This window comes from Anas platyrhynchos, chromosome Z (genome assembly GCF_047663525.1).
Source record: "Anas platyrhynchos isolate ZD024472 breed Pekin duck chromosome Z, IASCAAS_PekinDuck_T2T, whole genome shotgun sequence".
Taxonomy (NCBI): domain Eukaryota; kingdom Metazoa; phylum Chordata; class Aves; order Anseriformes; family Anatidae; genus Anas; species Anas platyrhynchos.
This window is the reverse complement of record NC_092621.1, coordinates 18,188,887-18,202,641: the sequence shown is the minus strand read 5'-3', so window position 1 is coordinate 18,202,641 and position 13,755 is coordinate 18,188,887. Positions and strand designations below refer to the sequence as shown.

General features: G+C 35.8%; 1 protein-coding gene across 8 annotated transcripts in view; it reads left to right on the top strand.

Annotated features, from left to right (window-relative positions):
• ARL15 (ARF like GTPase 15) overlaps positions 1-13,755 on the top strand; it is a 236,248-nt gene that overhangs the window by 211,222 nt on the left and 11,271 nt on the right. Inside the window, exon 8 of one of the 8 annotated variants that reach the window (XM_072030836.1) lies at positions 7,673-11,573. The exons of 6 other annotated variants lie outside the window; for them this stretch is intronic. In XM_072030836.1, coding sequence (XP_071886937.1) covers positions 7,673-7,825 — 153 coding nt within the window. In that variant the 3' untranslated portion in view covers positions 7,826-11,573. Of the gene's footprint in view, positions 1-7,672; positions 11,574-13,755 lie in introns of those variants that run through there. One more of the 8 variants, XM_072030837.1, reaches the window with a different exon arrangement.

Below are 13,755 nucleotides of genomic sequence, written 5' to 3'. Positions count from 1 at the left end.
TAGTTGTGAGGCAAAAACATACAGTCTGATACAGAGAAGTTACAGGTTAATAGTGTGTCTGAAAAACTGGTACTTAGTGTCCTCTTCTCTCCTCATTAAGTCTTTGCAATAAATTAAGTAATTTAAGCTGTAGATATTAAAGTAAAATGTTCTACTATGCTTTCATTGCACTTTTTTTTTTTTTTTTTTTTTTTTTTTTTTTTTTTTTGTACAGTCCTTTCTTCCCTCTTCTCATTGTTTCACTCATCACTGAAGAATGGATGTTGTGGTTTGGGGTTGGATGTTGTGCACCCCATTCTTGGTTGCAATCACAGCATTGTTTGTATGAATCTTCATCTAGAGGTCTGGTTTTCTTGACAGAGATGTGCTGCTCCCATTCTCATGTTATCTGTTTGTCTTCCAGTTGTAGGAAAAGTAGAGGCTTAGATAACCAGAATATGTTGGGTGAATAAAATATGGAAGGCCACAGTATGGGTGTATCTTTTTGCCATTTACCTAATTATTTTTATTCCTTTTGAACAAATTAATGGAATGTAATCAAAGAAATCTAATAAGCTGTTCTGTGTTGTTGCATGTTAAAGAATTGCATGCAAAGATGCAGATGCTGGTAGCTTCTTAAAGCCTATCTTTGCTTTCATCCAAACAAAGTTTCTCATGCAAACCTCAGTACTGCCTTTGCATCCTCAGCAGTTTTCTGTCCTCATTCTCATCTGCTCTGTTGTCACCAACCCATCATACCACAATTGTATGCATCTGTATAAGAAACACCTACATATTTAAAAATAATCTGCCACTCTCTACATCCTGATAGGTTACACAATATTTTATATGATTTTTTTTTTTCAGTAAGCACCACTGTATTCTTCTTCCAGCATTCAAGCTCACTCCCCTTTCCTTGTCTCACACTTGCATTTGCCAGTACTGCATGCTCTGTTTGGAACAACATGTCTGTGCTGATTTGCCAGGCATCATATTTCTTCATTCAGAACAGTTAGGAATCTTTTTTAAAATACATTTCTTTAAGCAATTGTTTGCAATCTGAAAAGGGTAGTGTCTTGTGGACACTAAATATAACAAGGATGGAAAAAAGCATCTGCTCCACAAGCCACTGTGTAAATTATTTTGTGGAATATGTGTAGTAGTGTCTGTATTCCTCTTTTGTAAAGACTTAGAAGCCAAAATATCAGCCATGTCTATTAAAAAGCTAAGTACAAGGTGCAGTTGGAAGTGTTTCAGATACTATTTTGCAAAACCAAACTACTACTACTACTACTAATAATAATAATAATAATAATAAAGGGAGGGGGGGAAGAAGGATTGGAAAGCTGTACAAATTAGAAATACTAATTTCTAAAGCATCTTCTACTACCTATGAGGATTTGAACAAAAAGTCTTCTCGTGGTTTTGAAATCAAATCTAGAGAAATTGCTTGTCTTGACATCACACAGACATGCTGAAGAAGCCAGTCTTGGGTTTTCTTGTGTTCTTGCTTCAGCAGGTCATACTTTAAAAACATAAAAACAAACAAACAAATAAATAAATAAATAAAACATTAAAAAAAAAAAAAAAAAAGACAGTTGCAGAGTGCTGGTTATCATAATACACATTTAATTGATTCATTGCACATTTTTGACATTGTACTTAGAGACTTTGGATCCAGTGGCACATACAGCTCAGCTGGCAATAAGATATTTAACTTCAAAGAACTAGAATATAAGAGCATTTTGATGGCTGATAGTGTTGTTTAATGTCAAACTGGCATTCCTAGAAAAATAACCCCATGCACAGGTTGCTGAGCAGGTCTGTTTTAGATCCCAGCAGCATCACCACCCCTTCCCATCAGCTGAGGCACTTTCATTCCCATCCTCACTGGGTTAGAGGTGCTCCATATGGAGTCCATAAAGATGAGCTACAGGTGTTTTATGAGGAGTGCTCACTGGACAAGGGTTCATTACACAGATCCTTCTAGATGTGGATGAGGTCACTGTTCTGAAGAAGCATACAGCCAGGCACACATGAAGTATCATTAAATGAGGATATGAAGTGTCTCTATAGAAAGAATAAACATTGTGAAACTTCTGCTGACAGTTGTGCAGGTTCAAGGAGCTGTTCTGGTCAGACAAGGGGTTGTTGTTTGCCAAATGAGGTGTCAGATAAAAAGGTTACCAGCAGATTTTTAGGGAAAAGCATGCAAGTGTTCACTTGTACAACGCTGGATTGAGCTGGTTGATTTAAGACAGTGGCTAAAGATCCTTCTACCCACTCTTATAAATCACTGTATTCACAACAGGATCAGCAGAAAAGCATGTGTAGCTGCTCAAGAGGCTGTGCAGTTGCAGTCCAGCACACTAACATAAACTAGAGTGGATTTCAATTTACTTTTTAGCATCGGTGGTGATTTAAGCAACAGGTTGCACTCTATGGTTAGGAGGTCAACATTTGTGGTTTCTATTTAATTTGCCAGAATTTCCTTTCTTTTGTTTTCTGTTTTCCTTCTTTAGACATGACTTCTTTTACCTCTAATACCATCCTTTTCCTTATTGCAACTGTTGAAAGCTTTTTTTATTTCTTTTAAAGTCTTCTGTAGTGATATAAATATACTCTGAGCCTCTAATTATGGTATTTTTTTTCTGTGCCACCTGCAAGCATTTACCTTTTTAGCTGCACAGTTAATTTTCTTTAAGTTACTCATTTTATGTAGTTTCCCTTTTTAAAACTTAATGCTATGTGATGGGCTTTTTTGGCCTTTTCTCTTCTCCAAAGGTATTGCATTTGAACCTGTTTGGTCACTGTTACAGGCTGCTCTTGTGTTGTTCGTGGACTCAGCTCTCAAAATTACCTCTCTCTTGTGGGTTTTCTAAACAGTTGCTCTAAAAGGTAGGCTTTTGTGATGTCTGAAAATGTAACCTCAGCATCACAGCCCAATGAAATATTTACAGTGTCAATATGGGGAGCTCCAATGTCCTACTACTGCTGCAATTCTTGTCCATGCAGATTTGAGATGAATGAACCAGTCCTTGTAGCTAGTATATGGATTCAGCAAGTTAGGTAATTTTAGTTTAATTAATTCCTCCACCAGTTGTAGGAGTGCTTGCTCAATCCTGTAAAAGTCTTTGAAAAATTCAGACTAGTGGGGTCACTGACATAACCCTGCAGCTTTTGATTAGTTATAATGTACACACATTATTACAATTCATTATTCGCAGTACAATTGTTCAATAAAGCAGCAATGGATGAAAAAAAAAATATATATCATTAAATTCTCCAAATACAGCCTGATAAGTGACTGGCTGCATCTTGCATTAGTTTACAACAGATTAGAGTGGAAGGCTTTTTGTACTGATGAACTTCAGAATTAAAGTTGGGAATTCAGACAAAAAATAATGCTTTCAAGCAGCTTTTTTCATCTCCAGTAATAGATACAATTGACTGTATATTCATGTATTCATACAGTATCTAAGTTTCCCTGGATGTCTTGTGTTGTGAACTGGCTAGATGAGGTTCAGTAATAGAACATATAAAAGCTTTCAGCAGGGACTGGTTAGGCAGCTTACGTAGATCAATTTAGTAACATCAGTTCCACGCTGCTGTGCTAATTTACCCCAGCTGAGGTTCTGGGCATCAATCCTTTTATTGTGTCTTGACTTTTCCAGCACATAGGTTAAGCAACATTTGATAACCATATGCTTAGCGTATTGTGCCAGCAGAATAGGACTTAGAAGGTGGAGTGTGGGAAGAGTGGGAATAATTGCAAACGTGTATTGTTAGATTTTATTGACTTCAGTATGTGGCATAAATACAATGTCAGCTTCTCTATAAAACAAGGCCCCATGTGGAGTCAAGACACACAGTGAAATCCTGTAAAATAGTAGTAAAGGAGTCTTGAAATTATGTGGATTTAATTGATTGTATTTTCTTGTAAGGTTATGTCTTAAAAAATTAGCAGTCCCAAAGTAAACACTTAAAAATGCAAAGCCAGTATGTAAATGCATGTCTGATGTGTCAGACATCTGAAGCGTGTCTGAGTCTTAAATGTTTTGCTTCGGCATCCATGAGTAGGCAGAAAGCTTTTCATCAGTTATGCAAGAGAGCAAGACAAAAAGCTTCTCTTAATAACTGCCCCCTTTTGTACTTGTGCTCTTGAAGGAGCTGTAAAATAGTTACTGCTGCTTATCTGGTTATGCAGGGGCTACTGAGATGAGTAGTCAGAGAATTTTAACTTCCTTTGGACATTTTGATGATTAGCATGCATCCTCCTAGGAAATCTGGTATGGAACAAGTGTGAATGATGGCCATCCAGGCAGAAAGCAGCTACAGAGAGAGGACCGAAAGAAAAGTGGATTGAGAGCTAAGAGCGTGCCAGTGGAAAACTCAACGGTGTAAACAGTGTCAGGCATCCGATTGTGCTGGTCTATTTTTGTGTAGTTTTATCTCTTACATGTAACAAAGGGTTCCTTTTCAAGTCTGAAAACAACTTGTTTTTAGAACTGAATGACATCTTCTGAGTGGGGGGAGAAATTGCAGTACATTGCAGGGAAAAATATTTGTGCCTGCAAACTTCTTCCTGGGAGTTTCAAAATAATAGAGCCTGTTTGCAGAGCTCTGGGCTTTAGTAAAAGTTTAAAGGAGGAAATACAGTAACATACCACAAAATGTCCCTTGGCTTGTGGAAGATCCTTCTGTGCTACTTTCTGGTTTTGTTACTATTTGTAAGCTGATTGGTGTTATTTTTCGGTATTTCCATTAGGGACAAGTCACCTAGCAAATCCTTGGTCTCTGTAGGTACGAAAAAAATAGGTGTTACTTATGAATACCAGCAGTTTTGCCTTCATGCCATTATCAAAACTTCTCATTTCAAAAGCCACCACTTACTAAGCATTTTAATTTCATATCTGTTAATGCAGAGACTCTGAACTGATTCTAAGGGGTGGAAAATGATGACAGCACATCACTGATTTTGTTAACATCTTGATTACACACCAAGACATAGTAAAAAAATAAATAAATAGATTTTAGTCAACAGCGGGCATCCAAATCAAAAATGTCTCTTCAAAAATTGTTGTACTAAATCAGTTCCTGCTGTTTTACTACTGCAATAGAAATTATATCTTGGAGTCTGCAGGCACGGAAATATAGCTTGGAGTCATTGTGTTTTTGTTGGCTAGAAGCTGCCTTGGTAAGCAGTGTTGTATTTGCTCATGAACACACAAGATTCAGTGCAAGTCTGCTTACTGCCATCATTTCCTTTTGTATGCATTCCTAGATGCTTTAATGCTTTTAAACCCAAGTGCTGTCATTAAAATGTAATTACCTTTTCCTCATCATTTCCTCACGTGGCACAGCCTTAATTCAAGAGGATATGTAAATAAGATTGTGGACAGACTTCATTAAGCTCAAGGGACTGATGGCAATAGTCTTCCAGTAGAGGGGGTGTGGTGGACATCCTCCGGGTTATGGGTCTGAAACATCTCAAGTTACTCAGCCATATTTGTCAGCTTAACACCAGCAGGCCACTGCATCAGCTAGCCGCGCTGACACCTTGCTTTGTTATGTTTCTGTGCCGCTTTTACTTTCTCCCCTTGTTTAGCAGTCAAAGTGGCTGTTAGTGAGAGAGGCAAGAGAGCTTTCTTATTCTGCTCCTTCGGTACTTTAATGGGAGTAAATTCAGTTTGGTGTCACTTCACCTGCAGGAAGCATTGCAGTATATCCCTTATAGAGATTAATATCTATATTCTGATCACATGTAACCATGCTAACATATCAGTTATTAATATGGCACTATGACAGCAATGCCAAAAAGTTGGTGTTAAAATACTGGTTGTTGCAGACAGGTGTTTGCTTTTTGAAATATATTTGATGTGAACTAAACGTCTATTACTGTGCTTTATTTTCTACATGTTTGCAGGTTGTTACTGATACAATTTTGCTTTGTTAGAAATAGATTTTTAAAGTCTTCACCTATATCTTACCTGGGGGAAGCAGAAGTTCTGCTCTCAAAACCAGATCACTCTTTCTGATTATTATTTTTTTTTTTTTTTTTTTTATGAGAAGCTCTGCTCTAAAATCTTTACTAGAAAATGAGAAACCTTCCTGACACATTGTCACAGTTGAATTCTGATTTATGTGAGTTGATACAACCACATTCAATTTTTTTCCGTTAGAATACATTATTAGATAAATAAAACTGTTGTGTAGACACTATACAGAGCTGTATAGAGATGTTGCAGGGTTTTATTCCCCTGCACTCGGAGCTTCTCACAGTTTGGCTTCAGTTGCCTGTCTAGGGCCTCAACTGCCTACCAGAATACAAGTAACTGTTCCTATTGTTGTGCATACTTGTGGCTCAGTCTGTGATAGAAGAGAATTAAGAATATTTGGCAAGAATTATACAGAACAAGAATGTGCAAACTAAGTCAGGACTAAATATTTCTGGTGGTGTGTTGACAACAGCAAGTACTGATGGATATGATTTTGGATTTAAAATCTCTGACAAGTCAGAAATGAGTAGACTTTTGGATCAAATATTATTAAAGGCTGAAGACAACAGCTTAAGGTTAATATATTGACCAACATGACCTTCAAGCTGCCGTCTTTTTCTAACAGGAATTAATAGGATCAAAAATATGTTTCAATACACTACTTGCTGATTTGAAAAGTGAGTAGAGAATACTAATAAATTCAAATATTTTATTTGACAGTCTTCCTGTGGGTCTGTGTTTCTAACTTGATAGTCAGTGTAATTAGTGTCAGTAACAACAGGTCTTTCCAAGAATCTGCACCTTCCTCAGTATATTTTTTCAAGGCTTATTATGACCCTAAAACCTGCCATTCTATATTGCATCTTAAGCTGCCTCCATGGTTGCTGCAGAAATAAAAATTGAATTCATTTAATTTAAAGCCTTCCTTCTTTATAGGCATTATTATGTATAGTTAGTAAGCAGCTGAAGGCTGATAGAACGTGCTGGATTTTGAATGAAGATCATCACAAAAAAACATCATGTCCCACATTTATTATTATTATTCTAATCACATTAATATGCTACTGGTCCATGATGAAGATGTTGAAATTAAACATTGAATTTTTAAAAACTAACTGATTTTGGAAGAATTATTATTTTTCTGTAAGTCATTAAGAAACACTCTTTAGCTTATCTTGAATACAGTGTTTAAATTTTGTATATTTTTAACAGTTCATTTGTGTTGTTATAGTAATTTGATAAAAAAAAAACACAACACTGCATTTTAAGTGTTTACTAATAATATTCTGACAGAACCTACAGCTTTAGCATTAAAGGTTGAATGTTAACTAGAATTTCTTTATGTTATGTTGGCTGTTTAGACACTTCATGTGCTTTGCTCTTTGCCTTAAGTACATATAATTCTTCCCCAGACCTCCCATGCTGATAAGTGTATGGGTGGAACGGTAGCTTCCAAGCAGGTCATTCACCCCTAAAGAAAACACTTTCAGGTCACAACATATAACCTGTATTATAAGAACAGCTGTGGGTACAATTCTAAAAATTAGTGTCTTGATTTTTTACATTTTTTTCCTGATGGTTTTTGTATTTATTTATTTATTTTTAGTTGAGAGGGAAAATCAGTTTTCATAGTATTAATACATTTGTCTCTCTCTCTCTTTTTTTTTTTTTTTTTTTTTTTTTTCTCTTCATAGATCAAAAAATACTTTGAACTTGAGCCACTTGCACGGGGAAAACGCTGGATTCTTAAACCCTGCTCCTTGGATGATATGGAGGCAGTAAAAGACAGCTTCTCCCTTCTAATAAACTTGTTGGAGGAGAGAGACTTCGAACCTTCAAGAATGTGAAATGCAAGAGAGAAGAGTGGTTCTCCAGGCATCACTGTACCTGTTCATTCTGCTCACAGCTTAATTATGGTGTGGCATCAAGGCAATGCTGTGATATGTTGTTCATACATAGTTAGTGCAGAATGTCCTTTTATTAAAATAAATACTCTGTGAACCAGGTACATGACTATTTCCAGTAAAGTTGTCTACACTACTGAAATAGGAAGTTCCTCTTTGTTTACCACTAGTTCTGCACAGTGCTTGTTGCTTTCTTGCATTGCCATCATCTTTGACAGGAAATTTTGCACGCACAAGGATAACATAGTCTATAAATGAGGAATTCTACCTTCTACTTATTTTTTAAAAATAACTCATGTCTTAAGGATTTGTGAGACTAATTTGTATTAGCTTGTTTACTGACACCGCATTCTGGAAAGCACAGCCAATGAAAACCTAAATATGATACTTTAAAGCAAGTAGTTTCATGTTAATGCAAAGGTTATTCTGAAGTTTTACTAAATGTAAACACAGTCGACGTGTTAGTTGATTCCTCCCCTAAAGTCACTGCATAACCTTGTCTAGGGCAGAAACATTATTTTGCTGGAAAGAAAAATAAAAGAAAGAGAAATTCTCCCTGAAAGATAAATTTGCACACAGATGTGTGCGGGTAACAGTATTTGAGAAGAATAGGTGACATAAAAATGTTGGCCTAAGTAACCATATTCTTAGAAAATATACAGAAGTTGGGTAAAGTAATAATTCTTACTGAAAGTATTTTTTGATCAGAGAAGCAAAGCAAATGTCTATTAGTTCAGCTTTGGAGACTTTACTACTAGTTAGAATTGTAACTAATTTTAAATAAGGATTGCTTCCTTTATCACTCACTCATAGCGTGCTACTGTTATCGAAACAGTGCCAAGAAGGCATCTATACCAAAATGAAGGGCCTTCCAGTGTTTGTACTGTAAGCTTCTCTTTTCAAGGGATTATAACTTGTTCTTTCAAACTTCCTCTGGGCTGCATGTTACTTAGAAGACAAAAAAGTATTCATTGGAAACAACATTTGTAATACATTTGGAAATATCCCATTTGGTTCCAGTAACATAGTGCATATTTCCTCTTTCCAAGTTTTCCCCATTGTGGGTTTGCAGTTTTTTTGGCTGACTTTTGTTGACTTTTAAAATCTTATAAACTGATTTTATCTGTTAAAGAAACATGCCAGGTTGCTGGTTCACCATGAAGTCAGTCACAACAGGGTATGTGCAGATCAGTCACTTGACTGGTGCACACCTGGAAGGTTGTGCCTTGTGCATGAGTGTCTGCAAACATAAACTGTAGTGATGTATCAGTGGTTCCTCATCAATTCTGCTATGTTTTGAAACTCTTAGCTCCTTTTGCAGGGCTTTAAGCACCATATCTTTCCACTCTGAGCATTTATTTTTTAAGTTTAAAGTTTATTGTAGTTTTTCACTAGTTTATTTGAGAATAAGAAAATAGCAAGGATCAGTTTTAAGGCTTATAAAAGCCATTTCTCTATTGTAATTATACTCTTTGTTAAACAAAATGTTTTTATAGTTTTTGTTTCTTTTCTATTTCCATGGATTTCTTGCTTTGCTCCTTCAGAACTGTTTCTACTCAAATGCATGGCCTAAAGATCACTGTTTTAACTCACTTCCTATTATCAGAAAGAAGCTGGGAAAACTGGTAAGCTACTTGTTTAATGTTGTGACAGGATAGGCAGAAAGCTTTGCTCAAAAGTCTGAAGGACATTTTGCATTGTTTTTCATGCCAGGTCAATCGTCTCACTCCTCATACTCTTGGAAAAACCCAAGAACTGGAACTGTTCATTTCAAAATATAAAGGGGATCACAATGACGGTGCCAGCTCTCTCTCCCCATTGAAGTGACCCAGTTGCCCATTAGTTTCTTGTGTGTAGGCAACAGAGTCTCCTTTCCCTGAATTTGTAGAGGAGTGAGATCTGATGTGCAGCTCCACTCTCTCTCTTAGCTTATGTGAGTTTAGAGGTTACAGAGTCCCCAGATTTCCACAAGGTCTCCAGATTTCTCTCCTGGTTAGGCACAATGAAAAATAAAAGATAGTGAAGAGGAGCAAGAGATTATTTCCCAGAGAATGTAGGCAGTTTGGGGAGGTAAAAAGAGGGATTCAGAGCTTTTACTGTTTTTTCATTGAGCATTAGCAGATGACAAATTAAATCTTTTTACTGTTTCCCCCTTTCTTTCTCATATTAAAGTTATGGACCAAAAAGTACAAAAAGTTAAAATAATCCCAACTCTATTGCATTCTTGGAACTGTACTTATTTGTACCATCAGTGTTTCTGGTCCAAAGACTTTGAGTTCCTGACTTTCTATTTTGGTCATGATTTCCCAACTATGCACTGTTGGAAGGTGCTACCCAAGTAACATCAAAAAGGACCAACTAGTCAATGAGAACATGGCTTTGGCATGTGCCAAGGTGCAGTCAGACTAGGACATTTTGATGCTCAATGCATTTTCTTTAGAAAAATACCAGTTGCATAGGAACAGTGATTTATTTTTCACAATGATTTTGAATACGTGTTTTCTTACTAACACAGTGATCATTCCTCACCACAGGTTGAAACAATACCTCATAATTGCTTAAGGCTAAGACCAACAATTAACTTTACTTTGAATGTAGTTCTTCTGTGGTTTTGTGTTGTGGATGGACTTAATGGATATGTACCTTTTTAATGTCTATAAACCCCTTCACCTTTTTATGGAGGGATTAAAAATGCTCATAGTGGCTCACAACATCACACTTCCTTGTCTAAAGTGTTTTTGAATACTCTGGCTATGGTAGAATATGTAAGCACCATGCAATTTTTATTCGGATGACCAATCTTATTATTATTTTTTAATCTTTTCACATGTGTTCATCATTTAGATGAAATAAACTTGGGCACTAGGCTCTACTTTCCATGCAAGTTCATTAAGGAGTGAACATTGTCTTTTTAAAAAAGATACCGTGCTTTAATGTTCTTTAGACATCTGTTAAATTACTTTGTGTGCGTATGTGTGTGTGTGTGTACGTGGATGTGCCCACATTGGGCTTCTTCTCAGACCTGTGGCTGTCTGCAGCGTCTCAGCCGTCAGAATGAAAACATTATCAATCAGTATCCAACAACAGCTGGTTTTGACAAGCCTCTGTCTGCTGTCTAATGCTTTACAACTTGTCAATAAGACTTCTTTGTCTACCCACTCTGAGCTGGTAATCTTACTGCTTCCATGTTGTGTCCTGTACTTGTACTTCTAGCATTTGTATTGGGAAAAAAAAAAGTTAGAACTTAGTGCGTTTTGATATTATTTCTTGATATATAATGTTCCATGTGTATCTTAGCTTGCCTCTGTACAAAAATCTGTGATGTATTATTTCATTTAACTTCTTGCATTTCATTATATTTATAGAGTTGCAGATTTTTGTACTGTATTAGTTAATACAGTTGCCTTTTTGTAATGGCAATTAATTTATATTACAAAAGTTTGTATCTTTACTGTAGTTAAGAGTATTAGTTAACTGCCACATTATCTTGACTTTATACTAAAAATACAGTGTCTTTACACAAAAGTTGACCCATTCAGGTGGGTAACTGATAGACATGAGGAACTTGTACTGTTTGTGATTTATACATGATTTCCACTATCCCCCAAAAAAAAAAAAAAAGAAAAAAAAAAAAAGAAAAAGTATGAAAGAAAAAAAAAAAGAAAAGAAAATAAACACTGTGTAGAATTGAGTTGCTAAGTTTGGATTTCTTGAGTAGTAAACAAATCTAAGACCATGGTGTATTACCTCAATATTGAATCTTCAAAGTAACTTATTTACTCTTAGATGAAAACAAATTATTACTGCATAATCATTGCTAAGTTATACATACCTACACATTTCTGTATATATAAAAAATTGAAACCCCTGAAAGTTGGCTGATTTATTTCCAAAGCAAGATGGTGTTACTTGGAAAATATACCTGAAAGATATTGCAGATTTTTTTGCTGGAACAGAAACTGGAATAATATTTATGTGATTATTCCATAATGGTAAACCAATGAACATGTTTATGTGACTAGAAAATAGTTTTAAATAAAATGGCATGGCATAGTACATATTAAAAAAAAAAAAAAAAAAAAAGATGCTGCAGAAGTTGAGCAAAGTAAAATACTACGGGAAAAAACAAAAAGTTGCTGAGAAAACTCTATGCTATGCTATCACTGTTTGAGAAGAAAAAACACTTACAGCGCAAGTTGTAACACAGTACTGCTGAGCTGGACTGAAGATTTCTGATTCAACTCCTGAGGTATGCTTTTTTTTATTTTATTATTTTAAATCTGCCTCTTAACCTGACACCAGGACGGAAATGAAAGATGTGTAAACTCAGAACATTTTCTTCAGTCTTTTTTGTTATATAAATAGGAACTGAAAATCTGCTAATCATGCCTCATTTGATAGCTCTTTAAAGAATTTTCATTAGCTCATTAGCCCTTTGACCTAATAGTTCAAACAAATAAAAACATCTGTTTCTGTCAGCTGTAGGGTTAGTCATCCAGGGCCTAGGTTAACACAAAGTTGAGAGAGTCCCGTATCCTACATGAAAACAGAAACCATTCCCTTTTCAGTATTTGCAGTTGAAAAAGAGCCCTGAAATCAAGTAGGGCTGCTGAGATCTGTTGGGTAAAGGTACTGAAAAAAATCATTACCCTGCTCAGCTCTCATGGGTGAACTGACTAACGTTATTGTGTGGGTTGGACTGAAGATCAAGGCTAATGGAACTAGTTATGAGACATCTATACTTAATGCTAGCTGCTTTTAATATATTTTAAATTTTATCACAGCTGTATTTATAGAAGCCAAAATATGTTGTCTATACTGCTTGTTCATTCACCAGATTTCATGGGAAAATGAGTTCTAGTGGGTTTTGATGAAATATATTCAGGACAGCCTCATTTGTGGAGTGAGTGTTTGTATATCAAACATGCTGAGCACTTCCATTTATGATGTCTCAAATATGCCTTCATTTTTGAATCACTGAAACTGTCTAGAAAAGGCAGATATTCCAATCTGAATACTGGTGTTAATAGTAGTCTGTGCAGCTCCAATTACCTGTGGCAATAAGGTGGGGAGAACAGAAGGAACCGATTTTAATCTTCTGTTTGTCTGATTTACAGTAAACCCAACAAGACTGCATAGCAAACAGTCCTATGCTGGTTTGGGATTACTACAGAAAAAGAAGGTGTTAACAGAAGGTGTTAAAAGGATGACTGGTAACCTATGCTCAGCCATTCTAGTATTATGGGAATGGAGGGCCTTACTGTCTGACAATAGCGTGGTTTTGGTAAGAAGAATAATTGTGAAGAAAAACTGATATATAGTTAACTTCTAAACACAGAAATATTTCTTCTTGTATGAAAACTCTATACATGTATTTGAGAACCTGCCCAAATGCTAGTAAGATAGATGCATGTTGTATCTTTCTATTATACTTGTATGCAACATGAAGAAAGCAAATCACAATTAATTTTCTCAATTCTCACTATTAGATTGTGAGCTAAAACGGAGAAAAAATAAAACCAGGAATCACAGCACTCTTTTTATATCTGTCACCTTGAAGCAGCGAATGCTATTGTTCGTTTTTATTACTATGCCATGTAACTATAATATATTGCATTTTAGTGTGCCGTGGAAGGAATTTGCATGTATTAAGTAAAACAAGATAAAAATAAATCCTTTTGTGGTTTGGCAGCTTCCATACATGAAGAACTGCCCTCTTTCTAAGGAGACATTTACTGTTGGAGTACAGAAGTCTCGTATTATAGCTTTGTTATAAATTATTGCTAACTGAAATGCTAAATCATGGCAATCCCAAACAAAAGATCCAGTACTGGATTCTATTAATATCTTGCACAGTCCCAAAGACACTGTGG